The sequence below is a fragment of the Panthera uncia genome (assembly GCF_023721935.1).
Source record: "Panthera uncia isolate 11264 chromosome B3 unlocalized genomic scaffold, Puncia_PCG_1.0 HiC_scaffold_1, whole genome shotgun sequence".
NCBI lineage: Eukaryota > Metazoa > Chordata > Mammalia > Carnivora > Felidae > Panthera > Panthera uncia.
In genome coordinates this window covers 110,014,948-110,042,883 of record NW_026057582.1, presented here as the reverse complement: position 1 = coordinate 110,042,883, position 27,936 = coordinate 110,014,948, and the positions used below count along the sequence as shown (strand labels likewise).

The 27,936-nt window shown below is 45.4% G+C and overlaps 1 protein-coding gene across 1 annotated transcript in view; it reads right to left on the bottom strand.

The window, feature by feature from the left end:
* The window catches only part of THSD4 (thrombospondin type 1 domain containing 4), a 568,037-nt gene that overhangs the window by 422,112 nt on the left and 117,989 nt on the right, over nt 1–27,936 (bottom strand). Inside the window, exon 6 of the mRNA XM_049611866.1 lies at nt 17,475–17,577. Coding sequence (XP_049467823.1) covers nt 17,475–17,577 — 103 coding nt within the window. The remainder of the gene's footprint in view (nt 1–17,474; nt 17,578–27,936) is intronic.

Below are 27,936 nucleotides of genomic sequence, written 5' to 3'. Positions count from 1 at the left end.
TGCCGTAAAACCATGCTTGGGAAACAGGGCCGGTAGACATGGTGAGTTCAAATGTCTCACTGGCTGTATAAGCCTTGGCCAAGTGATCGTGTACAGTAGGGCTGAAAACACCTGACCTGCCTATCTCATGGCGTCATTAGGTCATAGCATCATTAGGAAGACCAAAGAAAAAATGCGAGCAAAAATGCGGGCTAGCGAATTTGATGTGGGTGTTTTGAAATTATTGCTGTGATTTCCAGTAATTATAATGGAGTACTCTGTTATGGGGCCCAGGCTGAAAAAGAAACACCAGCTGACTCTGGAAAAACTGAGTAAGGACTAAGGCAGTCAGGGAAGCCTACACGGATGTGGGTGGGTCCTGAAGACTGGATGGAATTTGGGTCAGTGGAAGTGAAGTGAAGGAGAGCCTAAACACAGTCAACACATGAGCAAATTCGTGGTGATCGCCTGGTTAGAGCAGGAATGGCAGGAAAGCAAGGGTGGGTTAGTTGTGGGTGTTAGACGATCTGGACCCTCAAAGTCAGGGAGCAGAGCTAGATTTGCTATGTCAGAGCCAAGACACCAGTGCACACGCAAGGGGCTGTTGCTGGAGATACGACAGTGACAAACACTAGGATCAACCTAACATTTACATGAAGGTAACACATCTTCCTCGCTTCTCCTTTTCCTTTTTCCCCCTTTTACGTCCTTCTTAGGCTTTGGTACAGTTGCATAGGGACATCATAAATCAGTGAACCTTTAAAACACTTACATCCAAGTACCAGATAAGGCAGGGTCTCCTGATACTGCTCGACACCAGTCGTTTGAGATGCCAAAAATGTCCTCGTTTGGGGAAATGTACAACAGTTTAGCTATGGAACAGAAATTGAATAAAAAACACTCGTTTGGAAATAAAAAACTGCTCCGCCTGAGTTAACGGATCTCATCTTTGGGACCGGGAAAATAATAGTGATATGACAGCTAACATTCATGTGGGTACCTACTATGTGCAATCTGCATGAATTATTTCACTTAATCTTCTCCAAAGAGCTTTGTGGGAATACTACTCTTATCCCCATTTTTTTTTCAATGTTTATTTATTTTTGAGAGAGAGAGACAGAGTGTGAGTAGGGAAGGGGCAGAGAGAGAGGAAAACACAGAATTCAAAGCAGGCTCCAGGCTCTGAGCTGTCAGCACAGAGCCCGATGTGGGGCTCAAACCCACGAACCGTGAGATCATGACCTGGGCCGAAGTCAGACGCCCAACCGACTGAGCCACCCAGGCGCCCCTCTCACCCCCATTTTCTTGACGAAGAATCAGACCTTTGGTCCCAGAGCAGGTAACATCATCAAAGTCAGGGTTTAAAGGCTATTCTACAGGGGCCTGAGCAGAAAGACAGTGAATATGGTGATGACTGAGCATAACAAGGAAGAACCTTTGTCATTAAACAGCTTTGAAAATTAGAACTATCAATACAGATTCCTTGTGGTAAAAAACAAATTGGTAATTACTGAACAAATACCTTTCGTATGTACCAATTAATCTTTCAAGCGGAGAAACGATTATCTTCAAGTTTCCTAACACTAGGAAAACGGGATTCCACTTAACATAATACGTGTATCCAGAAACAGTTGTATGCACAGAATTTCTGTAAATCAAATACTAACTACATTCACCAAAGGGCTTTTCTACGGTAAATGCACAATAAGTATTTAATAAAATGAAAAATCGTTTGGCAATCTGAATAGTCATTCAATAATTTATCTGTTTTGTGAATTTGGATTTACAGCAGACTCTTGACATTCCTGAGGCATACATCCGGAACCTTCTCGAATTGCCAGATTCACAAATACAAAAATGTTTATAGAGGTTCCTAGCTTTCTTGCGAATCACATTTCCATGGAGAATCGTATGAATTTCCTGTTCCTGGCCTTATGCTACACACTACGAATTAATCACACTTTCACGTTTCACTTGAGGTGCATCTCTCACTGTTGCCATTTTTCACAGAAACAAACAAAAAAAATGTCTAACTGATTAATGAACACTCTTACAAATGCACACATAAGTAGAGCACAGCAAAGCAAAATGACCCTTCTCTCTGCATGTTTCTGGCAAGATAAGACTTTTCGGATTTGCATCTCGGTCAAACTTTGTGCCATGGAACCTCAGGGGAACTCACAAAGAGCCACAAACCTGCAAGTTAAATCCATGAACACCTGGAATCTACACACATTTATGAAGCTTGCATGGGCAGGGGCAGGGGCCGTGTCTACAGAATCCATAGGAATTCCACTGTTCTTGCTAACCCAAGAGTTAACAGAACTCTGCTGAGCCTTTTGGTGATGAGTCCAGAAAATGTGATTATAGAAACCTTGGCCACATAAATTATAGGAATTTGCCTACTCATTCAAAATACCTATACTTTGTGTGGTTGGGGTTGGCGAAAATCAATGCTGGATGACTTCTCTGCCTTCAGAATGGGGCCCAGTCACAGCTGGCACACTGGAGAGCCTTAGCAGCTGGACCTTCTTGAAGCACCGTCCTGGGACTCTCAATCTCTGGCTGGTTTTGAACCCCGCCCCCCCGCCCCCCGCCCCTACCCCCACCTCCGGCAAAACACCCCTAACCATGAAACATAGATGGGAGAAAGGGAAAGCCTGAGTGAATGAGAGAGACAGAGAGAGGGGGAAAGAAGGAACAAATGCAAAAATGAAACAAAAACAAGAGAATGAAAAAAAAAATTGGCTGCTGTGCAAAAAAAAAAAAAAGACATTATCATTTCAAACTATATAGCTTATATATTTCAGAACATATTTGAAAACACTACTGCCAAATTTTCAAATTATTTATTTATTTATACCCTTTCTTGTTCCAGCATTTTGCTGCCAGATTAATTTTCCTGAAGCTCAACTCTGATCAAGTTACTCCCCTGCTTAAAAACCCCAATAGCTCCTCACTGCCTATAAAATGAAGTCCAATTTCCTTAGCCTCCTATTTGAGGGCCTCCATAATCTGGCCCCAAACTTCTAGCCCAACCTTATTCTGCACTTCTTTCCCCATTATACACTCTTGGCTCCAGCCAAAATATATTCCCTGACGTTCCCCAGACACTGTCTGTATTCTCTGCCTTTGCACCTTTGCTCATGCTATTCCCTCTGCCTGGAATGCCTTTCCAGACATCTCCATATGCCTCATACTACTCACCTTCCCACACTACACCTGGAGGATGCCAGGCGCGAAACAGGCACTCCGTTATCAGTAGCCGATCTTGCAACCTTTAAACACCTGCTTTATGTGTACATCATGTCACCGGATCCTCACCATTGGAGGAAGTAATTTCGCACAGAACAAAAACTGAGTGTAACGCAGCACAAACCAATGCCAACATGTTGCAGCAATTCTTTCTGAGGGGGAAAAGTGCACCTTACCATTTTGCGTGAACTCGAATGCACTTGTCCAGTCCTGAGGCACAGTTTCATTTGGTCGCCCCTACACAGCCCTCACCAGGCTCCATGAGGCAGGACGCTACACTAGCTGATTCCAAAGGCAGAGGCCCCAGAGGTGCAGGGCGCCAGGGTGGGAGCTGAAACGCCAGACGCCCCTCCATACTCCCCCCGCCCCGCGGAGGACAGCCATGGAAGGAGAGTGATAACCATCATAGATGTCAGTGGATTGAGTCTCACTCCTCTGCAACCTAAAACATGCTGAAGGGCTTTTTAAAGGTGACATTTATCACCAAGGGTTTCACAGTGGGCTGCTAAAGCTCCTTATACAACCTCTAGAGCCGGCTTAAACAAACACAGCAACCGTGTGCGGGACAAGGCATCATCACTGATGGATGGGGCTCTATGAAGCATGCAAAGCCGCCCATAGCTACTCGCTCACCGGACAAGGGCCAAAGCTATTACATGATGAGTACTTGTGTAACCTTAAGTACAAATGGAATTTGGGCTGTATGCATCTGAGATGCTTCCCCTTTCTAATTTTCGGCATCAAGAGGTAACATATATGGACTGGAATGCTAGAGCCCTCCCCTCCGTTTTCTCCCCTCTCCTAGTACAGGCAGGCCTAATGATCACAGCAGACATCTCTCATCCCAGTTACTGCAAGTTAACCCCAAACCAAAAGCCCCCATGTCCTGTTGAAATCTGACCTATTTTTAATGGGCAGCTCAGTTAAAACAAAACAAAACAAAACATCCTTGGTTAGAGCATGACTTTAGATGAAACCTGTTTCAGGGATTAACCCAAACTTCAAATCACTCCCTTGGACAAAACTTGATTCGGTCCAATAAATAAATCATGCCTCCCTCCATAAAATTTTAAAGCAAAAGTTTATTCGGGAACCATGTGAAATCTATGATTGCTCTGCCAGCCTCTTGTCTTATCTGTTGTTGACTTCTGGCTTTGCTCAACTCAAGGCAGGGCTGGCGTCTCTGACCCCTGCCAGAGCCAGCTCTCCTGCCCTGCTCTGTCCTTTCCTCCCCAACCAGGGACTGCTCACTGCTGTCCTTGCCTCCAAGTAACATATCTCTGCAGCAAGGTTTAAGAGAAAAACACATCAGCCCAGTATAATGCAGAACTTTGTTTTCCTAAATTTTTCCTGTTATTAATTACTAAGTGGCAATCTTGAGTTAGAAATTCCATTGACCAGCTCCAAAGATGCTAATCAGTTATTACTCACTTACATTTACGAAACTGCCACTTGCTTTTAGCCATCTTTAGTTCAAAACTAGAATTCATGGGGAGCCTTTCCTTGTTTTACTTCTGAACCATTTAAACATACCCAAACACTGGGTGGGCTCAGTCAGTTAAGTGTCTGACTTTGGCTCAGATCATGATCTTACAGTTCATGGGTTCGGGCCCCGTGTCGGGCTCTGTGCTGACAGCTCAGAGCCTGAAGCCTGCTTTGGATTCTGTGTCTCCTTCTCTCTCTGTCCCTCCCCCGCTCACGCTCTCTCTCTCTCTCTCTCTCTCAAAAACAAGTAAACATTAAAAAAAATTTTTTTCAAAGAGTAAACATATCCAAATACAAGTTTATCAACAAAGTTATATACAGCTTCTTCACAGGGGTTGTTGGTGGGTGGTGGAAGGTCCATCTGACAACCCAAAATGAGAATGAAAAAATCCAGATGAAAAACTAAGCACTGCTCATGGCAGGGCGAGCTGAACAGGCGGAATCTGATAAAATAAGGTAGTAATGACCACGTCTGCTTTGCCCTGGAGGAGCTACAGAACCCACACCGTCTTAGTCCCAGCACAAAATGGCCAGAAAGGCACGTCTTCTTCAGTGGGCCACCCAAAGACCACGGGACACTACCAGGGGCAAGAGTGGAGAAGCTGACAATCACAGAACAGAAAAGGCAGGGAAAAGCAAAAATCCAGGATTTCTCCCACGTAAACGGAAATGGTTGTGAATGAACAAAAGCCTTATAATTCAGGGTAATGCGTATCACCATTAGCAATCGTAAAGAAAAATACATCCTGACATACACTCGGTTGCTAAGCATTTGGGTTGAAAGGACCTCGAATAGTTAGGTGTTAGTACAGCTTGGGTTTGCAGTACAAAAGTGTGATAATGACACCCGTGAACTCAGGATGTGATGACAAGTACTTTCCACGGTTCAGGCTGGAGATAGCTGGGTTTGGAAGCAGGATAATTCAGATACAAATAATTGCCTCTGTTTCAATTTTGTTTTGCTGGTGGAGACACAGCCTCAGATGCAGGCAGGAAATACAGTTCCAAAAGCAGAATGAAACCTATTTAATATATCGATATCAGACAATTCCATTTTTAGAAATTATTCTTTTTTTTTAATGTTTATTTTTATTTTTGAGCGAGTGAGAGACAGAGCACAGCGGGAGAGGAGCAGAGAGAGACGGAGACACAGAATCCGAGGCAGGCTCCAGGCTCCGAGCTGTCAGCACAGAGCCCCACACGGGGCTCGAACCTATAAACCATGAGATCATGACCTGAGCCGAAGTCGGATGCTTAACTGACTGAGCCACCCAGGTGTTCCCAGAAATTATTCTTGATTTAATTCCTCCACCTCGATATAGTGCACCCCAGAAAGAATCCCTAATTTAAAGGATCAGTCTGGAAACCAGTCTTGCCCCCCACTATTTCAGCTATCCCCAAGTCTTCCCTTGGGAAATCGTAATCACTTACCTACTGTTTGGTTTTTACTTGTTAAACGCAAACACATTTTAGGGAGAACATACAATGATGTGTGTCCATCATACTTATTTGCATAATTTCCTTGATTACAGAAGCTTTACCCAGGCATTTGCAGCAACACCTATGCAATGCTCGGTAAACTTTTTGAATCGTTTAAGGATCTCCTCTCTGTTAAGTAAAGAATAGGGACTCACCCCAAACTTTCAAGCAACTAAAAGGGTGAACTGGCACCTATGCAGCCACAGTTGGAAAGACTGAAACACTGAATACTATGCAGCCAGCAAAAAGGGCACAGGGGCTGGGCTGTTTTCTCCCTCCCCGTACCTATGTGAGACATTACTCATCAATCCCGATGACACCCCTCGGTCCTGAGTAGCACATTCCAGCTACACCCAGCCAGAGCTGGCGCAGGCTAGGAGACCACTTAGTATGACCCACGGACTATGTTCTAAAGAGGACAGCCACCCTGAGAAGCAAACAGCATGCCCCAACACACAGGGGATCGGTGGAAGGAAACAGAGGTATTCAGCAGGCTGGTAAAACAAGGTCCCAGGTGACAAGACGGCTGCTTTCAAATATCTTGAAGGAGGAGATTGGACATTTCATTCAATGGAGATCCAAAGGGTAGCCAGGCCATAAATATCATTCCTGGGTAAACAACAGTGACATTTGAAGAACAGGTTGGGGCAGTGTGAGAAGTGTGAGGAGGCAGGGAAAAGAGGAAGTTCTGATGTAGGCCCTCTACCTTCTTCCCACGCAACCACAGATAATATACAACAAGTTCTTCCTTTAATCCTTTGTAAACAAGTCCCACTGATCCATGAGATTTGTAAGAAATAGAGACTGACACGTATGGTTGCTGTTTGATGGCTGTGGGGGATGGGCTATGCAGATGGCAGAGAATTTCTTCCATAAATATGTAAAGGACGGGCTGAATTCGCAATTTAAATATAAACTTGCATATTCACGGATTACCTTCTAGCTCTAAACCCTCTAACTCCAAAAACCTCTTGATGTCTGCCCAAGACTAATTTCTTGACGTCCGCGCAAGGTGCAACAAAATGCCCTAGCTGCTCCTTCAGGACACGTCCCTGCTGATTTACAAGAAGAGACCTCTCTGCTCAGAGGGCACAAGGGATGAAGACAGAGTCCCAGGGTTTCCTGGAGAAGTCTTGGTAGTCTTGATGCAAAAACACATTTGTTTGTTTTTAGAGGAAACGAATCTGTCCCAGCTTGGTTGCATAGAGTGGAGCGAGAAATTCTTCTGTAGCCCCTGAGGCAAATGACTGCTCTCAGCTCAGCAGGCTGTGGTTATGTAAGTCCTGGCTTAATCTGATACTTCTATTTTATTCTGAGCCCTGGGGCAGACCATCCATCCCTTAGTCTCAGTTCCTGCATCTGTAGAATAGGAACACCACGGTGACCCTAGACCTTGCCCCCCCAGACCAGCCATACTTGAGGAGGGAGGCAGTCTTTGCAGAAAGCTGAGCTTCTTGGAAGACAGAAATAACAGGATTGGGTCTCATAATTTAACAGTTTGCAATGGGTTTAAGCTGTATACTACGTTTCAAATCCTTAAAGTTATTCATATTTAGGTGAATTTGAATCTGCTTACGAGATGTTGCAATCTATCCTGAGGCTTTTCTTTACTAATTACTTAAAATGACATTGGTTCAAGTGCCAGGAAAGAAACTGCTTTTACAGGAATCCTTTCCACTTTCTGGAATATCCTACAGGCAGGAACAATTTTCTCCCTCAAACAATCTTTCCTTTTCGAAATCTTAAATTTCCCAGTGAAAAGACGAACAGAGATGTGTGATTATTATTTGCTCCATTCCTACATTCTCCTTACTCTTCAGACAGAGAGAAACACAGCGTGGATTCAAGAACTAGCCACGTTCCAGGGGCACATCGCATACATAATCCCAGAGGGGAGCGGGAGAGCTAGCCCAGTGACCTGGACTATGCAAATTGGGGGTAGGGGAACCACAGCGATTACTCCCCTTCACTTCTCCCTGAGATCATCCCTGACACAGGATGCAGTGGGGGTGGTAAAGAGCACCACAGAACCCCAGCCTGTCTCCCATGCCCCTGTGTAAATGCTCCCTGGTCAACTTGAATTATGCTACCAGAATGTCTAGGAGCAAAGAGGATCCACACAGTTACAGGTCATACACATATAAGGAAGCCTATCAGTAGCAATCTTCAGAAATGTAAACAACAAGAATGAAAGAGGGATACCCATATGTTATATTCTAATCCCAATAACCCCTCAAAGGTATTAAGACATGCTGTGTGCCTCTGGATGAAATGAGAGATGAGAATGAGAGAGAAATGACAAGCCAAGTGGGCAGCCTGATTTGTCTTGAGTTTCTGTTGTGGACACTGGTTGGGGCCATTCAAGGTCCACTCTCCATTCTTTTGGTTCAGCATCTGAATTTCCTTTTTAGGAATTAATTCTTGTCTGCTGTGTAAAGTCTTGGTGGGAATGTCAATTGGGGGACCCACCCCTCACCCCTCAGGCCAAGGGGTAGGCTTATGGCCTACACCGAGCTAATGGAGCTCTTACTTGTTTCCAGGGCTTTGAATCTTGTGTAGAGAAGCCTGTTGGATCTTACCCATTACGGCAGTAGAATGCAAGGAAGATCGTCAGGTCTGTCCACCTGGACCTCCAGAGCTTCCTCAATTTCTGTCCTTCACCAAGTCTGTTTCTGCACGCTTCCCGTCGACTCTCTGACCTACTGGATACGTTCCAATAAAACCCTTTTGTTGTGACTTAGCCAAAATCAGTATCTATTGCTTGTGCAAAATGAATGTCAACTAATACAGATGTCCAGCTTCTGGACCTGAGGATTTCTGGGCCCAACAAAGCCCTATGATTCTAGATGATTCCTTTTTTTTTTTTTTTTATTTATTTTTGGGACAGAGAGAGACAGAGCATGAACGGGGGAGGGGCAGAGAGAGAGGGAGACACAGAATCGGAAACAGGCTCCAGGCTCCGAGCCATCAGCCCAGAGCCTGACGCGGGGCTCGAACTCACGGACCGCGAGATCGTGACCTGGCTGAAGTCGGACGCTTAACCGACTGCGCCACCCAGGCGCCCCTCTAGATGATTCTAAAAGTGACACTATGCATAGGAGTTCATTCTCCCTAAAATTCTCTTGTTCCTTCACGGTCAGTAAGAAAGAGTAAGTAAAATAAAATGAGAAAGAGAGGAACTAGCAAGTCTTAGAATAATTCTACAATGGTGAAATTTATACTGCCTCTAAGTGTCACCTTCAGGAATTGGACAGACAGAAACAGAAAAGGGGAAAGAGAATAATGGGCTTTTGTTAAGTATTATTTTTATATAATAAAATGCACAAACCATGAGTGTACAGTTCACTGGGGTTTGACAACTGTACACACCTGTGTAACAACCATGTAAAACGTCATACAGAACATTGCCATCACTCTAGAAAGTTCCATTATGTCCCTTTCCAGCTGACCTTTCCCCACTCCCACAGCCAAACACTGGTCTGATTTCTATCACCAGAGCCTAATTTTTCCTGTTCTAGAACATCACGTAAATGGAATCAGACAGAATGTACTCTTGCATCTGGCTTATTTTGGTCAACATAATGTTTCTGAGATTCACCCAGGTTTTCATACAGATCAGTAGGGTGTTCTTTTTTTACCGCTGAGTAATACTCCACTGTACGAACGTACTATAGTTTGTTTATTCAGTGTCTTGTTGATGGATATTTGGGCTGTTTCCAGCCCTGGGGCTATTATGAAAACAGCTGCTGTGAACATTCTTTAATCTTTTTTATGGACACGTGACTACTTTCATTTCCCTTGAGTAAATGACTTTCTATTAAATGGTGAAGGAGCTTTCTTATTATAATACCTTGCAGAGAAGCAATAATATACTTTCTTCAGGATGAAAAGAAAAAATCTATTTTTCTTTTAGGACAGAGTAGTCTCATGGATGCCATTCTCTTAACCCCTGACTCCCTCTCCATACACTTCCTCCTTTCCATCTGCAGACATCCTCATTTCTCTGTTCTAAACAACCTTTCTCTCTCCCCTTCATCTAGCAAACGCTCTCAATAGGCCTTCTTCACGGCACTTTAAAAAAAATTCCCAGTATTGTTGCCACCAGCCCATTGTGGGGTGTTATTTTCTCCGTTCTCATTCTCTCTTTGACCTCTTGCAGTGTTCAGCTTAGTTGGCCGGCACTTGCTCGCTCCCTCTCTCTCTCTCGCTCTCCCGTGATTTTTAAGAAAAGCTAAACTTCAACTACTGCGTTAATTTTCACAGTGCGAACAAGTACCCAAGGACTGGTCTTAAATGCGCACGACTGTACAAATCCTTCTCTCGGCTTCCATACACATTGACAGTAGTGATTCCGTAGTCACACCCTGAGGTTTGAACCTGGCTCTATCACCTACTAGCTGGGTGGCCCCAGGAAGGTCACTTAACCACTCGATGCCTCTGTTTCTTCTGTAGAATGAGGCTGATAACAGAAGCCACCCCTCAGGGTTGTTGTGAGTGTTAACTGAGCTAGCACTTATAACTGTGCCTGGTATGCAGTAGGCGTTCAATAAAGACAACCAATTTCTGCTATCTCATTTGATCCTCACTGTGGTGTATGTAATAAGAGAGCTTTATAAAACACAAGAGACTTCATTAGTACAAGAGATGACACCATGCATTGCGACGCCTTCTCTTCACAATGGTTGAGCCTCTTTCCAGTTGAGCCTCTTTCCCGTTTCTTTAATGTGAACGCAGTGCAAAGCTGCCTTCTCGATGTCTCTGTCCTTATGATTCTACACTCTCCTGAAGAGTCTTATCCATTGTGGTGGCTTTAACTCTCACATCAAGGCCAATGACTTCAACTACAGGTTGGCAACCCTACGGTATCTCCCTTAAATGTCAATTGCTCAGCATCTTGCTACCATTTACTCAAAGTCAACGTGTATCAAACCCAAATCATTGTTTTGTTTTCACAAAGAGGTTACCCTCGGGATTTCTCTGTCCTCAATGATATGCTCACACTCCAAGTATACAGGGCCTAGTCTTGCCAGGTATTCTGAGGTATAAGACAGCCCGAGAACGGATCTTGTGTGGGTATTACTGGAACGCTCCCCTCGTTTCCCCATGGCCCGTCCTGTCTGCTCAGAAAGGATCATGACTACAGACAGTCTGTGCAGGAGGGGTGGGCAGCAGGGGCGAGCGTTCCAGAAACGTAGGAGTGAAGCTGGTTGGTTCAAACATGAACATCCATCCCAATCCCAAGCACCTGGTCCCAAGCCTTCCAACCTCACGTCCCACGGGTCTTGATAACACCATGGGTGCTTTAATCTGGCAGCCCTTGCCCCATGCCCGAACATGGTGTCCATGCCAGGGCAGACTGCTGGACCGGTGGAGGAACCAGCCGCACACCTGGGCACCTGGGCATCAGTGTTCCAGCTCTGCGCCTCAGAGCTTTAATCAAGGGAAAGAACTTGATCTAAATGGCTGGGGGGCCTGTGGCTATTAGACGCTGTGCGGCACCTTTAATATTCCCTGGAGCAAAATCTACTGTTCTTGCAAGCAGACTAATCAAAGTCACCTGAATGTCTAAGGAAGGCATCTGGGGAATTTTGTCGGAGCTTTCTGCCTGTGCTGGTCCTCAGGGTGGGTCACAGATACTCCATTTCTCCTCTTTTGAGCACACAGTGGCATGGCATCTCCCTGCTGCCCTTGAAGTTAAGTGTGACATGCAACGTGCCTTGGCCAACGAGATGTGAGCAGAAACAACACTGATCACTTCTGGCAGAAGCTTTGAGAATCCGTGTGTGATTCACTTGTTCCCTTTCTCCGCCTCAGTGGGAACCTGAGAAGACGGGCAGCTTCTACCAGCTTGGCTCCCCAGATGAACAGAGCACACACTACATTACACATGGAGCATGAGCAAGAGACAAACTTTGGTTGGCGAAGTCATTAGTACCAGGCAGTTCTTTGTTACTGAAACATAACCTAGTCACTACTGACAGATATAGCGGCCCCGTTCATGCGGCCAGCTGGCAACCTCCAACTTCTAACTCAGCCTCGCCTCCAGCCTTTAGATTTCCACTCTGTTTTAGTTCACCCCTCGGGGCCCCAGAGTGCACTTAAGCTACCCAAACACAAAGCTGTCCCCTGATTTGTGGAGTAAGACTGATACCTACTGTTGGGTAGCCCACGGTGACCCAGCAAAACTCTAGAGCCTCGTGCTGCCCAGTCCCAGCGCCGTAGGCATGAAAACAGGTGCCATATTCCCCAAAGTCAGCATCTACGCAAGAGTCTTCCTATTGACGTGTCCCCCGCTAGCTGCGCTGACAGCATCATTTATTGTCCAAAATGGTTCTGAGGGTGAAAGGGGACAGGGCGACGGATACACATCTTTCCTGTCCTGGGCACACAAGGACACATGGGCACCCTAACTCTGCCTCCATTGTCTTTACGATGTTAGGTCCAGGGCAACGCGAAAAATTCCTAGAGGCATTATCTAAGGACAGATCGCCATATCCAGGAAATGTGATTAAAGGGCTAAGAGGAGCCATGTGGTGAAATTAATGTGTTTATCAGAGAGTACTCTGCTTTTACTATGCTATGTGGCATTGGACTGAGTGAGTACAGCTGTTTCCCTAAGCAGGTACAGGCGAACAGCAGTAGACATCCAAACAAAACCAAGAGCCCAATGCAAAATCCAGCCACAAAGTCTGAACGCCCTGCAGAAGCATTAACGGCATCTTCCTCCCACAGGTCAGCCTGGGAGTCATTTAAGAGGAAGAAGGACAAAACCAAAAAAGCAATCTTAGCAGCAAAAAGAAATATTTAAGCAAAGCCAAAGTAAATGCAATTTCGGGGACCATGGGCTCCTCCTCCTCTGGGCACCGGAGACATAGTAACGTCAGTAAATATTTTCAAAGAACGTTGAATCCTCTAGATAGGGTAACACGTTGTAGAAGACAGCTGATTTTTTTTTAATCTGCTGCCATTCGGCATTTTCCTTGACTTTGTGAAACACCACGATTCGAAGTGGTTCATTTAAAATCTCACAGCTTATAGTCAAGAAGTACGTAATGATTTTTAGTGAGTCTGTTTTTCTGCGTCCCGATCCCCACTCCCCTGCCTCTGCCTCCTGTGATGTGGGCCTCTCACCGAGAGCTGATCACATGACCTGAGCCAGCCCGAGGACCCCCAGCCCCCAAACTCATGAGACTGAAACAGTCACTAGGTGTGTCTGTTTCCTAGGCCTCCCTAACATATCACGGCGAACTGGGTGGCTTAAAACATCAGGTAATCATTCCCTCACGGTTCTGGAGTCCAGGAATCAAGGTGGGGACAGGGCCGTGCTCCCCCCAGAGTCTCTGGGGAAGAATCTTTCCATGCCTCTCCCCGGTTTCTGGTAGTTGCTGGCAATCCTTAATGTTTCTTGGTTCCTTGGCTTGTTTTAATCTCTGCCTCAGTCATCACATGGCTGTCTTCTCTCTGTGTCTGTGCCTGTGGCTTCACATGGTTTCTTCTTTTTATAAGGGCACCAATCATATTGGAATAAGGACTCACCCTACTCCGGCATGACCTCTCCCTTGCAGCTTCATTATATCTACAAAATCCCAATTTCCAAATAAGGAAAACAGGTACCAGGAATAGGGCTTCAGCATATCTTGCGGGGGTGGGGATGGGGACACAATTCACCCCATAACACTAGATGAGAGAGAGTCTCTACCACTGCGATTGCAAGCTCCAAGCCTTGTAAGCCTGCTCATATACGGGAGAAGTAAACGAACCAAGAAATGGAGAAAGACAGAAAAAGGCAGGGTCCTAGTATTACTGAATTGTTGGAATGCATTTCTATCTGAAATCTAGTCCACCTCTCGGACTTCCCAGTAACACAAGCAACAAAATATCTTTCTGGTTTAAACACTGGGTTTCTGTCCCTTACGACTAAGAGCCCTAATCAATATATCTACTGAGGAATAATGCTATGTAATGTGAATTCAAAGAGTTCCCCATATTCTGGATGGGGAAGAGAGGGTAGGGTGTACATAAGAAAGATTGGCCATGAGCTGATAACTGTTGAAATTAAGTGATGAGTTTAAGAAGCTCATTATTATGCCATCAAACTATTCTCTCTGTGACTACAGATGTTAAAGCAAGTGTTTAAAAAAAAAAAACAAAAAACTCACAGGCCTCACACTTTGAGTCTAGCACAAATCGGGACAAACCAAAGAACAGAAAAGATAGAATCAAACATAAACCAGACGATAGCAGACACGCACAGGGACCACCTGTAATACGTGAAAACCTTAGCACTCAAGTTCTTTGCAGCACACAGGGCTTTTGATACTAGACCTGAATCTATCGACGGCCTGAGAGGGTCAGGGGATCTTAGATAACCGTACTGGCAGATGACCACCCCAAACTATGCAGAGAAGGGCCAGCACCGTGCTTCAGCTCCAGGCAAAACAATGGAGTGCAGAGAGCCCTGCTGGAGGAATTCTCTTTCCTCCCAGCTAATCACAATAAAGCAGCTAGTATCCACAGCCAGCAATAAAGCAAGGGTGTGGCTCAGACAAAAGACCAGGTTACTCCTTCTCTAAATGTTCACGGACAACTACAGATGTCCTGACGCAAGAATATATCTCACGGTGTATAAAAACAGTCATGATTCTGCCTCAATTTAGGCAAGAGCCACCACCACTTCTGAGATCATGCCTGCCTGTTGGATTAGAGGTTCTCGACCCCAGCCACCCACTAGAATAACTGGGGATCTTTAGAAAATCCCCATGCCCGGGCTGCACTCTAGACCAATTAAATCACAGTCTCTGGGAGTGGGGCCCAGGCCTTGGTCTTTCTGGAAGGCTCCTCAGTGATTCTAATGAGCAGCAAAGGCTGAGAACCACTGTCTCAAGTAGACCTAGCTTTGTAAGGTGCTCACTCACCGTAGATCTGTGCCTTGCTTCTCTGGGCATCTCCCGCTGCGGGTGGTCCCGCTGCTGGTCAGACCACCCTTACTTTCTGATCTACTCATGTGGGTAGATCTCAACCAGTCCAGAACCTACTTCTTTCCTTTCTAGTAGTTTCCTAGGGCTGCATGACAAAATACCACAAACATGATGGCTTAAAACAACAGAAATAAACTCTCATAAATTCAGTTCTGGAGGCTGAAGTCCAAAAGCAAGGCGGTGGCAGGCCATGCTGTCTCTGAAGGCTCTACCCCAGGATCCTTCATTGTCCTGTCTAACTTCTGGTGGTCGCTGGCAACCCGTGGGGTTACTTGGGTTTGTGGGCATGTGACTCCAATCTCTGCCTTCGTTGTCACTTAGCACTCTCCCTGTATGTCTGTGTCCTTTCTTCTTCTCTTACAAGATCATCAGTCATACTCGATTAAGAGCCCACCCTACTCCAGTAGGACCTCAACCCTTTACCTCTGCAGTAACCCTATCTCCAAATAAGCTCACGTTCTGATACTTTTCAATCCAGCACACTCTTCCTCCCCCATATAAAGCAAGTCTTAGTCTTGATCTTCATCAGAATCCATGTAAGACCTAGCTAACTGGGACCACAATGCCTTTTAAAATAAGTTTTTATTTTGAAATCATTTTAGATTTACAGAATAGTTGCAAAGATCATATAGGGAGTTCCTGTATGCTCTGCACCCAGCTTCCCCTAATGTTAACATCCTGTAAAACCATGGTACATTTATAAAAACTAAGAAACTGTGGCTCCTGGGTGGCTCAGTTGGTTAAGTGTCCAACTCTTCGTTTCAGCTCGGGTCATGATCTCACAGTTTGTGAGTTGGAGCCACAGTGCAGAGCCTGCTTGGGATTCTCTCTCTCTCTCCCCTGCTCTATCTCTGTCCCTCTCCTGCTCATGCCCTCCCTCTCAAAATTAATAAAGTAAACATTAAAAAAATTTTTTTCACTATTACCACCAGCATGATACTATTACCTTAACTATACACTTTATGCATATTTCACCAGGTATTCCGCCAAGGCCCTTGCCCTTTTTCTGTCCCAGGATCCAAATCCGGATACCAAATTGCATTTAACAAAATGCTTTTCAGAATGCAAAGGGTCACAGCCAAGCTCTGATTCAGAGCAGCAAAACCTCACTTCAGGCTTCCTTCCCTAGTTTACCCTCCAGTCTCTTGGCCACCCTCACATTTGCATCCAGCTGGCTGTACGTTTCATCTGTGCCTCCTTCCTGTTTGGATCTGACCACCCCAATATTTTAGTCAAGCTAGTTCGTGACGGTTTTGAGGTCATGGAACCTCCTTGAGAATCCAAGAGAAGCTACAGACTCCCCTCTGAAGAACTACAAAGACAGAAACAATTTTGTGTCCAATTTCAGAGCAGATATCGATACCCAATAACCCCTCCCACTTCCCCAAGGGTCCCCACCGTAGCATGACTTTCCATAGTCTGGCTTCCCCGGGGCACTGATTCTGTAACGAAATCAGCACAGCTATCAAGCCCTCTCTCAAGACAATTTCTCCATAGCTCCTGGACACAGCAGCAGTGCTCTGTACTCTGGGTTTTGACCAACGCCAGGGGCCCCGGCCACTCTCTTGGGCTGGCAATAGACACTGAAGACAGCTGGACTCTCCCTTCTGGCCAACTTGACCGCCAGTATCAAACCTCACAAGTTTTGCTTAACCCATCACCTCCTAGGAGTCCACTTTCTCTGCGATAGAAGAAATATCCCAGAATGTAATACTTCTCAGTCCTAAGGGCATGTCACATCACCTCGGTTTCAACTAAGAAAAGTGACCCTGGGATCTAGAGCAGTATTGGCAAGTTCTATCAGAATCAGATCTTCTGCCATTTTGAAACGGCAAGAACCTCGGAACCAAGGCCAACGCCTGCCTATGGCGTTTCATCCTTGGAAACCGCACATGAGGCCCTCCTTGCACATAAAAGCCAAACGACTGGTTAATACAACCCTACACGTCATCTGAAGCCACCACATGAACCCTGGAGCAGGGCCGGGGGAAAGGGAAACTGTCCCCGCTCAATCCTCCGACGTTGGTTTGAACCTCTTGCTCCCTCCAGTTCTTCAAACCCTGTTCGGTCCCACTCAGATGCTGCTCGTTTCTATCAATCTCTCATCCATGTGATAATGGTCCAAGAGTCACCTGAGCTAAACCACCTGTGGGCTCCCCCGTGTCCTGGGATCACACTTCGCCCCCTACTGCCACTCTGATGAGGCTCTCGCCAATTCTTCCAGCGTTGAGCAGAAGGGAGCAGTGTTGAAGAACAGACAGGCATAATTCCTATGGCCGGGGCTGTGCCTATTCTTACCTTCTGCAAACGGTTCCCACTCATAAAACCGGCCCATGAATGGCTTGTTGTTGTAGGATGCACACTGAACCTCCCGGATACTTCTACTGCTTTCTGGACACACCTAATAAAGCAGATATTGAACATGCGGTTAGTGTCCGTATCTCTTCACGGCCCCAGTCACACCCCCGGAGGCCTCTGCAACTGTAAATGCCAGCCCTCCTCTACCAAAACCAGGGTTTCTGAAAATGTGCTGATCACCTGCATTAAAATTTTAAATGCAGATCTCAAGGCTTCATTCCAAGTTTACTAAATCAGAATCTTTGGAAGGACACTAAAATTTTAACAAGCTCCCCAGGTTAAGCTTTTGCACCATAATTTGAAAACCACTAACCGAAACCTTCTGCTCCTGACAAATTGGTCTGCTCACCTACTCCAAAAAGGCCATTCATTTCCATCTGCTTGACTTTGTTCATGCCATTCCCGCTCGTGGGATAATATTCACACAAGAATGTACAGAATCCTTATCATGCGCAGGTACTGTTTTGAACATATTACACATACTAATTCATTTAATCCTCATAGTGACCAATGAGGCCAATAGGAGAGTTCTGCAGATTTTTCACAGATGAGCAAACTGAGGCACAGAGGAACCACTCAGCCAGTGAGGGCAGAGGCTGGATTTCAGGCTACATGGTCTGGTGCCCATCCGGATGCATCTCAGTGTCCTTCCCATCTTGTCTACATTCTGGTCTAAATGCTCTCCACGATTTAATGCCAGAGCTCCCAGCCTTTCGCACACAAAAGAATCACCCAGAGGTCTATGGGAAATACAAAGTCCCAGGTCCCTCCCCCAAGGATGGCTAGTAAGTAAGTCTGGTGTGAGATATTTTATCAAATTATCCAGTGATCTATATTTTATCAAATTATCAGGTGATCCTGATATACTAATCAAAGAAAATATCCAGTTCCCTCTAGTTTCTTTCTTATTTACAAATGATAAATATGAACAAAGTGTGACATGAAATAAACAAATGTGAAATATAATAATAAGATCAGAGTCTCTAATTCAAATCATGGATAAAGTGTGATCTAGCTTTTTTTAAAACCTAAGTACATTCTTATTTAAATGTGGGGGGGGGTGGGGGGGGGCGCCTGGGTGGCTCAGTCAGTTAAGCGTCCAACTTCGGCTCAGGTCATGATCTCACGGTTCATGAGTTCGAGCCCCGCGTCGAGCCCCTCTGACAGCTCAGAGCCTGGAGCCTGCTTCAGATTCTGTGTCTCCCTCTGTCTGCCCCTCTGCCACTTGCACTCTGTCTCTCACATTGTCTCAAAAATAAATAAACATTAAAAAAAATTTTTTTTAATTTAAATGTGTGTGGGGTCAGTGTGTATGTTTTAATAATCAGAGGGAAAGGAATCTGGACCCTTACATATTAAAAGCCCTGTGTATAAGAAGTTTCTGGAATAAACTGCCAATAAGGCAGCTCAAACTCCTGAAGGATTTCTAAAGAAATCCACTGTACGTATCAGAAATGCCAGATCTTTTGGAGGAGGAGTGAACAGAGGGAGGAATAAAACCAGGCAGAAAGGAAAGCATCTCTTGCTTGAAAAAGGACAGTTGGGAGAGGCTGCTGGTACAAACACCCGGGGTGGTCATAACCCTGCTGCAGCCTGAGCCAAACCACATGGAGCGAGAAGCCATGTGAAGCAGAACGTGATAGAAACCGGTGGAGAAAAAAAGGGCCCGGTGGACAGACAGGGTGGGCTGAGCTCTGACAATCAGTGAGAAGCCGACAGGCTGGGGAAGGCTGTCTCCATGGGTTCTGGAAGGCAAGCCTCTGGTGGCCCCCGAGCCAGGAAGCAGGTAGGCGTCCAGCAACACCAGCTGTCTCCCTGAAGGATTTGGGGTTAAGATGCTTCTGACAACCCTTTGGCCAGAACTAGAGCTCGACGGGGATGTGATCAGTTGGGTGACTTGGGAGAAGCTGACATCCTTGCAACAAGAAAGAATCTCTAGGCAGGTTGTTAAAAATACAGGTTCTCAGGCCTCGCCCCACTGGGAGGGTAGGGACAGGGCCAGGAATATATGCTTGGAGATCTGGCTCAGCCACCCTGGCACCGGAACTCAGTGGCAATGAAAAGCCACACCCAAGCCTCAATCTTACTCCATGTTAGTTAATGCCCAATCACAGTATTAGAGCAGGGACAATCAAATCCAACCCTTTAATTCTGATGAGGACACTGAGGCCAGGAGAAGTGGCGTAGCTCCCCAGAGGTCGTAGTGACATAGGGACAGAGCCCAGAGCGCTGACCGCCCACTCTGGCCATAATCAGAAACTAGAGATTCTCAGGGTGCCTGGGTGGCTCAGTCGGTTAAGTGTCGGACTTTGGCTCAGGTCATGATCTCACAGTCCGTGAGTTCGAGCCCCACGTCAGGCTCTGTGCTGACAGCTCGGAGCCTGGAGCCTGCTTCAGATCCTGTGTCTCCCTCTGTCTCTCTGCCCCTTCCCCGCTTGTGCTCTCTGTCTCTCTCTCTCTCTCTCTCTCTCTCTCTCTCTCTCTCAAAAATAAATAAACATTAAAAAAGAAAGAAAGAAACTAGAGATTAGCTACTGGGTTGCATCTTTTCATTATGGAAACAGACCAGAACAAGTGGCCTCAATGTCCCATTCCTCAAATAACCACACCTATGTAAAGCCAGGCTTTTCTGCAGTGAGGCTTCAGCCAGAAGCCTCCCTCACTCAACCTGGTGGCAGTTGCCAGAATTGGAAGCTACAGACCACAAACTCTTAGCCAGTCTGCTTAACCTCTTTCTCTTCCATCAGCAAAATATGCTAATAGGCTACACCAGGAACCAGTGCATCTGTGGAATCATTCTGAATCGCTCAATACTTGATGGTCTAAATGTGTATTTCATGACATGCAAAGCAGTCCACAACCCATTAAGTGAAAAAAGTGCTAAGTGATTGTGTGTGTGTGTGTCAGTGTGTGCAGAGAAAGATTAAAAGCATTATCTCTGGAAGGTGGGTTTTAGATTTTTTTTCTTTTCACAAAGAAAACTTTTGGCTTATTCCACTAATTTTTCTGCAATATATATGTAACGTTTATGTAATAAAAATGTATAATTACTGAATCCTTCCAAACACTTGGCCCTTTGCCAGCTTTGCACGTGCTTATAGTTAATAATCTTATGGTAGATTTTAATGTCCCACTAAAGCTCTTACTATGTCCATTTGCATCTACCAAGCCAATAGTCACCAGTGACAGATCATTCAGGACGCCCTGTCCCAGGTCACCAACAAGTTCCTTATATCTGAGCATGGCCCAGTTACTTCCTTAGGCAAAGGGGCTTCATGTGGCATCCGACCCGCAGTGGGGGGGGGGGGGGGCGGGGGAGGGGGGTCAGGTGCTGCAGCAGCAAATCCACTTCCAGTTGCCCAAAGGCAGCTGAGCCCAGCAAAATGCCTATGGTATCCAGCATGTGGCTAGCATGGGAAGATCCAGCAGGAGATGACCAGGTGCCCTGCCATGGCCCTGGGTGTCCCTAGCAGGGACTCACGCGATGCTAGGGGACCTGCCAATTAGAGGGTAGGAGAGGGACCAAGTCCAAGAAATGCAAGGCTCACAGGGTCCAGCTGTGGATGTGGGTTACTGAGATGAAATTATAGTAAAGACGATCGAAACAGAAGTCTGGGGTCACAGTGATGTTAAGAATAGCTAACTTTGGGGCACCTGGGTGGCTCAGTCGGTTGAATGTCTGGCCCTTTCGATTTCAGCTCTGGTCATGATCTCGCAGTCATAGGTTCGAGCCCCACATCGGGCCCTGTGCTGACAGTGTGGAGCCTGCTTGGGACTCTCTCTCCCTCTCTCTCAAAATGAATAAATAAATAAATAAACAAACAAATAAATAAAACATTAAAAAAAAAAAGAATAGCTAACTTTTACTGAGCACTTATTAAATGTCAAGCACTCTACCGCATGTTTTATGTATATTAGCTCATTTAGTCCCCACAACTATTATACCCATTTTATAGATGAGAAAGTCAAGGCAGCAAAAAGTTAAGTGAGCTGTCCAAAGCCATAGGGCTGATAAGTGGTGAATTCAGTATCTGAATAACACTTTGGATCTAGAACCCGTGCCATTAACCACCACGCTATGGTGGCCCTCAAGACTGGGTGGGCAGCAAAGTTAATTTGTGATGGGTCCTCAGACAAGAGGGCCTTAACTCCTTGACCAAGAAGTCCTGGATCCCAAGGCCGGATCCAGCCTCTAAGGCCTGGGGAAGGGGCCTCAGCTGTAAGGATCGGGCAGTTGCAGATTGAGGATGAAAACCAAGCAGGGTCAGGGAAATTCTGTTTCACATCTCTTGTGGGTTACATCTGTTGGTACTTGTCATACTTTTATCGGTATATGATCTCCTCTCATTTCAACAGACTCCCTGAAGTTAAAACTTCCCGGTTACAGATCGTTTTACATTTGTTGCATTTTAAGTGGGTTGCTTCCTGATGCCACAGACTGAGTCACCCTCACCTTATCAGTAATTGTCTCTATTTTACACAGCAAGTTCGCTTTGGGCAGATTTCCCGCAGCCACTAATCCTTTCCGTGGGCAGAGATTCTTGTCATCTTCAGGCCGGAAAAGTGGGACAAGGGAAAAGCCGGGTAGATAGAGATCAGGATCACAGGATGGGGCTAGCAAAGACCAGAGCTCTATTGCCATGGAATGCCTCTGGGAGATAACCTCCCTTCAAATGACTTCCCTCCATCCCCAAGGGGGAGAGATGTTTCCACTGGTCTCTTATGGGAAAAGGAAAACGATGTGCTTTAATATAATAAATCCTTATAAAGCACTTCAGACCCTGTCCAAAGTTCCATCTCGACAACTGCCTAGGGTTGCTATGCGTTACAAAGAGGATTATGGAAACTCGGGCTGTGTTGCTAGTGACCCTGGTTAATCTGAGGTGACTACGGCCTGCACCTAACTTCACTGTTCAAGGGGCCTCTTGGTGACCACATACTCACCTTCTGATAATTACTTTCAGCTACTCAGTCAACTGAAGGACTGAAGGGCATCATCCCCAATGAAGGTGGCACCAAGGGACATGACCTTGAAGTCTTCCTGGGTGAGACATGCATATTTTTTTTTATCCTTTGCATTGCTCTGGATTCAATCAAAAGACCAGTACAAACATACAACATGCGATGGATTTAACATCACCCCAGTGAAGAAATCGAAAGAAAGATATCTGGAAAGTGTCCCTACACTGCCATGAGAAAGGGACCTTGGGCATGTGACTTGGGCAAAGCACTTTGCTTCTCTAAACCTAAATTACTGCATTTCAATAACAAGCCCTGAACCACTCCCACCCCGCAGGGATTTTTGCAAAGATTAATTTAGTAATACATGAAAATTTCTAGCTCATAATAATGCCCACTAAATGTTAGCTGAACTGGAATCTAAGTAGACATCAAAGATGACTCCAGCAATGAGGTGCCTGGGTGGCTCAGTCCATTAAGTGTCTGAAGTCAGTTCAGGTCATGATCTCACGTTTTGTGGATTCAAGCCTCATGTCGGGCTCTGTGCTGACAGCTCGGAGCCTGAAGCCTTCTTTGGATTCTGTCTCCCTCTCTCTCTGCCCCTCCCCCACTCAGTCTCTGTCTCTGTCGCCGTCTCTGTCTCTCTCTCAAAAATAAACAAACACTAAAAAAAAAAAAAAAAAAAAAAAAGACTCCAACAGTTCCAGAAGCTTCAAGCGCCTGACAGGTAGGTGTTCTGAGCAAACACTCCCCTTTCTTTTCCACAGCTGTAAAAAGGGGCTTTGTTTTCCAGCTGTAGAATAATAGAATAATATAACCATGGATCAAAATTTCTTACAAATTATCCAGCACATTTTTCAAATATGTTTCATATCTGCTTTCTCAAGTCACTTGGAACAAATTCAACCTCGCAAAAACTTTTGCCACCTGCTACCACTTCTAGCACTCTCTAGACAGTCAGTAAATTGGTTTGTCCAAAAGGGTTGGGTCAGGGTTTGGATTTAAAACCAAAAACAACAACAAAAAAACCCCCCAAAATCCTGAGGTTTTCTTAGTATGCAAACACCTTTTCTCCCCCATCCAAATTCATAATGTTCTCCTACAAAAAGGTGTTTCCCTCTCCTTCAAAGAGCCAACGGATGTTAATATGACTAAGCCCATTTATTCACAGAGGAAAACCACATATTTTTAAGTACTCTGGATAAACGTTCATACAAATCTAGACTTATCCCGGTAGTACTTATTATTTCTCCCTCCTTAGATGTATATATCTCTATGCGTGTAAGAAGATCTAAAGGAGGGGTGCATGGGTGGCTCAGTCAGTTAAGCATCCGACTTTTGGTTTCGGCTCAGGCCATGATCTTATGGTTCATGAGTCTGAGCCTCGAATCAGGCTCTGTACTGATGGCTCAGAGCTCGCTTGGGATTCTCTCTCTCTCCCCCTCTCTCTCTAACCCTCCCCTGCTCGCTCGCTCACGCACTGGCTCTCTCTCTCTCTCAAAATAATTCAGTACGCTTTTATTTCATTTTTATTTTTTAATAAACTTTTAAAAAAGATCAAAACAAGAACATCTTTTTTTTCTAACTAATCAGAAAGTATATGGCAAAATGTAAACTTTTTTTTTAAACATTTAAAACTTCTACTTCCCCTAGTTGTTACTTTCAGGAACACATTTATAAGAGTGGCTTTCTTCCCCTCTGCTATCTGCTAGAAGAGCAGGTGAAATTCCTTCAAAGGCAAATATTCAATGTGGCCCTAGTACTATGTGTCATTACTGTTGTAACCTCGCAGGATAAAGAGAAGAACCCCTCATAATTAGGGATTTCACAGGCCAAGAAGAGAAAACTACATCAGTTAACACATGTAGTTCAGCAAACTGGACATTAAATTTCTAATCTTGCAAAACAAGGAGTTAACTGATCCTCCCTCATGTTGATAAATCAAGAGAACAAAAACTGTGAATATACTACATGTAATTAAAAATACACGGGGCACTTGGGTGGCTCAGTCGGTTAAGCGTCCGACGTCGGCTCAGGTCATGATCTCACTGCTCATGGGTTCCAGCCCGCGTCGGGCTCTGTGCTGACAGCTTGGAGCCTGGAGCCTGCTTTGGATTCTGTGTCTCCCTCTCTCTCTGCTCCTCTCCTGTTCATGTTCTGTCTCTTTCTCTCAAAAATAAATAAATGTTAAAAAAAATTTTTTTTTTTTTAAATATAACTGAGGGGCACCTGGGTGGCTCAGTCGGTTGGTTAAGCGTCTGACTCTTGGTTTCGGCTCAGGTCATGATCTCGCAGTTCGTGAGTTTGAGCCCTGCATTGGGCTCTGTGCTGATAGCACGGAGCCTGCTTGAGATTCTTTCTCTGCCTCTCTCTGTCCCTCTGCTCTCTGTCTCTCAAAATAAATAAATTTTAAAAAAATTAAAAAAAAAAAAATATATATATATATAATTGAAAATTAAAACGTGGATAGCAGGTATCAGCACAGTGGGAGGGGAAGAGGGTCATTTCTCCTTCTTTTGGAGTGAGGAGTTGATGAAGGAAATTTGAAGTTGATGTATCAACAAGCAGAGGTATCAGTATACTATTAGACTTATGAAGAGAATGACCCTAGTAACTAAAAATTCAAAATGACTGACTGCGGGGTACCTGGGTGGCTCAGGTGGCTAAGCATCTAATTCCATCTCAGCTCAGGTCTTGATCTCAGGGTTGTGAGTTCAAGGCCCACATTGGGCAAAGACTTTACTTAAAAGTAAAAAGATAAAATACCTTAAAAAAAAAAAAAAACAGAACAAAACAAAACACCTCATTTCATGTTTTAAAGAAAAACCAGAGGGGTGCCTGGGTGGCTTGGTCAGTTAAGCACCTGACTCTTGATCTCAGCTCAGGTCTTGATCTTAGGGTTGTGAGTTCAAGCCTTGTGTTGGGCTCTGCATGGTATGTGGTGGGGGGCAGTGCGGGGGAGGAGGGTCTGGAGGAGGAATATAATTGATTACAATTACATCTAGGGAGAGGGACTAGGTTATAGCTCTCTCTGCCACTGTGCTATTTCTTAGTATCTGCACTACTTTCTATAATTATTAAGGTGACAATTGTGAACAACTCAATATATATGTGTGACTCATATCTTTCAAATATATTTACATGAAACATATACTTAAATATTTATATTAAATATTTACATATTTAACAAATATATTTAATATTCACATATTTCATATATATGTATGAAAGGCCACTGACGGATCAAGAAAAGGTCAGTAAGAGGACTTTTTTTTTTTTAATGTTTATTTATTTTTGAGAGAGAGTGCAAGCAGGGGAGGGGCAGAGAGAGAGGGAGACACAGAATCTGAAGCAGGTTCCAGGCTCTGAGCTGTGAGCACAGAGCCCGATGCGGGGCTCGTACTCATGAACGGTAAGATCATGACCTGAGCCGAAGTTGGACGCTCAACCGACTGAGACACCCAGGCGCCTCAGTAAGAGGTCTTTCTATGGGAAATTCCAAGTGGTCGGAGAAGGTGGAAAGGAGAATGATGCAGAAAGCACTGACACCAGCATATATCCCCCAGATGAGGAGGCTGGTGACAAACTCATAAGAGAAACTTACGTTGAGCCCCCAGTTAGATGGAACTGGTCCCACAGTTCCTGGCAAGTTTTACACCTCACAGAATTGTTCTAAATCCTTGACCTGGCCCATTTGCTAAGTTCCTCCTTAAAAGTGCAGTCAGGAGGTTGTTTTTCCGCTCCTCTTTCCTTCAATAGGAGACTAGAAATGGGCAGAATTAGAATTGGCCTAAAGACATTCTAAAAGCTTAGCTATATTTGAGATTTGTCCAACATCTTCCCTTTGTTTTCACTCACTTCGAGACAGAAACAACTCCACATGGAGAAATCCATTGTCTGAAGTCAGTCCCACTCTAGGGAAATTTACTGGGGAGTCACTGATACCAGAACTCATCACATCCGTGTTTGCTAAAAGCTGCTTTTAGCCCCAGGGGTTTTTCCCCATAACGTTAAGTGCACTCTGTCTAAAGTCAGGATCACGTCTCCTTTGGCAGCGAAGCACTTTGAAATCATAACCCCGAAACTGCCCCTGCACCAGCTGACTCACTACAGCCTCCCTTCACCAGAAGGAGCAGGAGTGTCATTGTTCCCTAGGGAGAAAGCGCTGAATTCAGAGCCCTGAAGAGAAGGTGGGGAGAGAGACATCAAGCCTCCCAGACAAAGGGCATAGGTGCCTTGGTTGTTAATGTATCAGCAAATAATAATACGAACCCCCAAAACAGCTAGTAGGAAGGATTTTAACTGCATCCCTCAGGCACCAGAGGGACTGCCCCTTGGTTCCCTCCTTCCCCTGTTTTACTCTTACCAAGACTCCAGGTCATTTGCTTCCAAGCCCTGGCCTTCAAAGAACTTCCACGAAGAAGAAACCTATTTACTCGATTCCTTGAGCACTCATTATTTTTAGCCATAGCCGAGAAAGCGCAGGGCTGTGGATAAACCAGACCTCCCCATGTTGCCCCTTCACTCCTCAGGAGAAACTCGCAGGGGAAGCCACCGCTCGCAGGAAAAGCTTCTGGCTCCACCAAGAGGTCTCCCGAGACCCCCTTCTGGCTCCTGAGCCCCTATGGGAACCCCTGTCACTCCCTCCTCCCAGAAAATCCTCCCCTCACCTGGATGGCCTACATTTCTCCAGAAGGCCAGGCCAGGCTCATTTCCACTGTCCAGGGATTTCAGAGTGTCGACCCAGCATGTGCAGTGGTGTTTATGCTCTATACTTGTCATTACCTATTTAGGAGTCTCTTTCTCCCACTGGACTCTTAGCCACCTAGAGCCAGAGCTTACTTTAATCCCAGTGTCCCTGACCCACAGCCGAACACCTGATCCCACTGTCGATATCAATGCTGTGTTTCTGGATGCCAACAAGAACCTACGATAGTGAGTGATCTGGCGTGTCGTACCAGTAGATGTCTAAAATTGACATCTCTAGCCTGCTCTAAAAGACCTTAAGATTCTCCGGGCGCCTGGGTGGCTTAGTCAGTTGAGCATCCAACTGTTCATTTCAGCTCAGGTCATGATCTCAGGGTTGTGGGATCGAGCCCCGTGTTGGGCTCTGAGCTGAGCATGGAGCCTGCTTAAGATTCTCTCTCTCGGGGCGACTGGGTGGCTCAGTCGGTTAAGCGGCCGACTTCGGCTCAGGTCATGATCTCGCGGTCTGTGAGTTCAAGCCCCGCATCGGGCTCTGTGCTGACAGCTCAGAGCCCGGAGCCTGTTTCAGATTCTGTGTCTCCCTCTCTCTGACCCTCCCCCTTTCATGCTCTGTCTCTCTCTGTCTCAAAAATAAATAAACGTTAAAAAAAAAATTTTAAAAAAAATATTCTCTCTCTCTCTCTCTCTCTCTCTCTCTCCCTGTTGTGTGTTCTCTCTCTCTAAAAATAATACAATT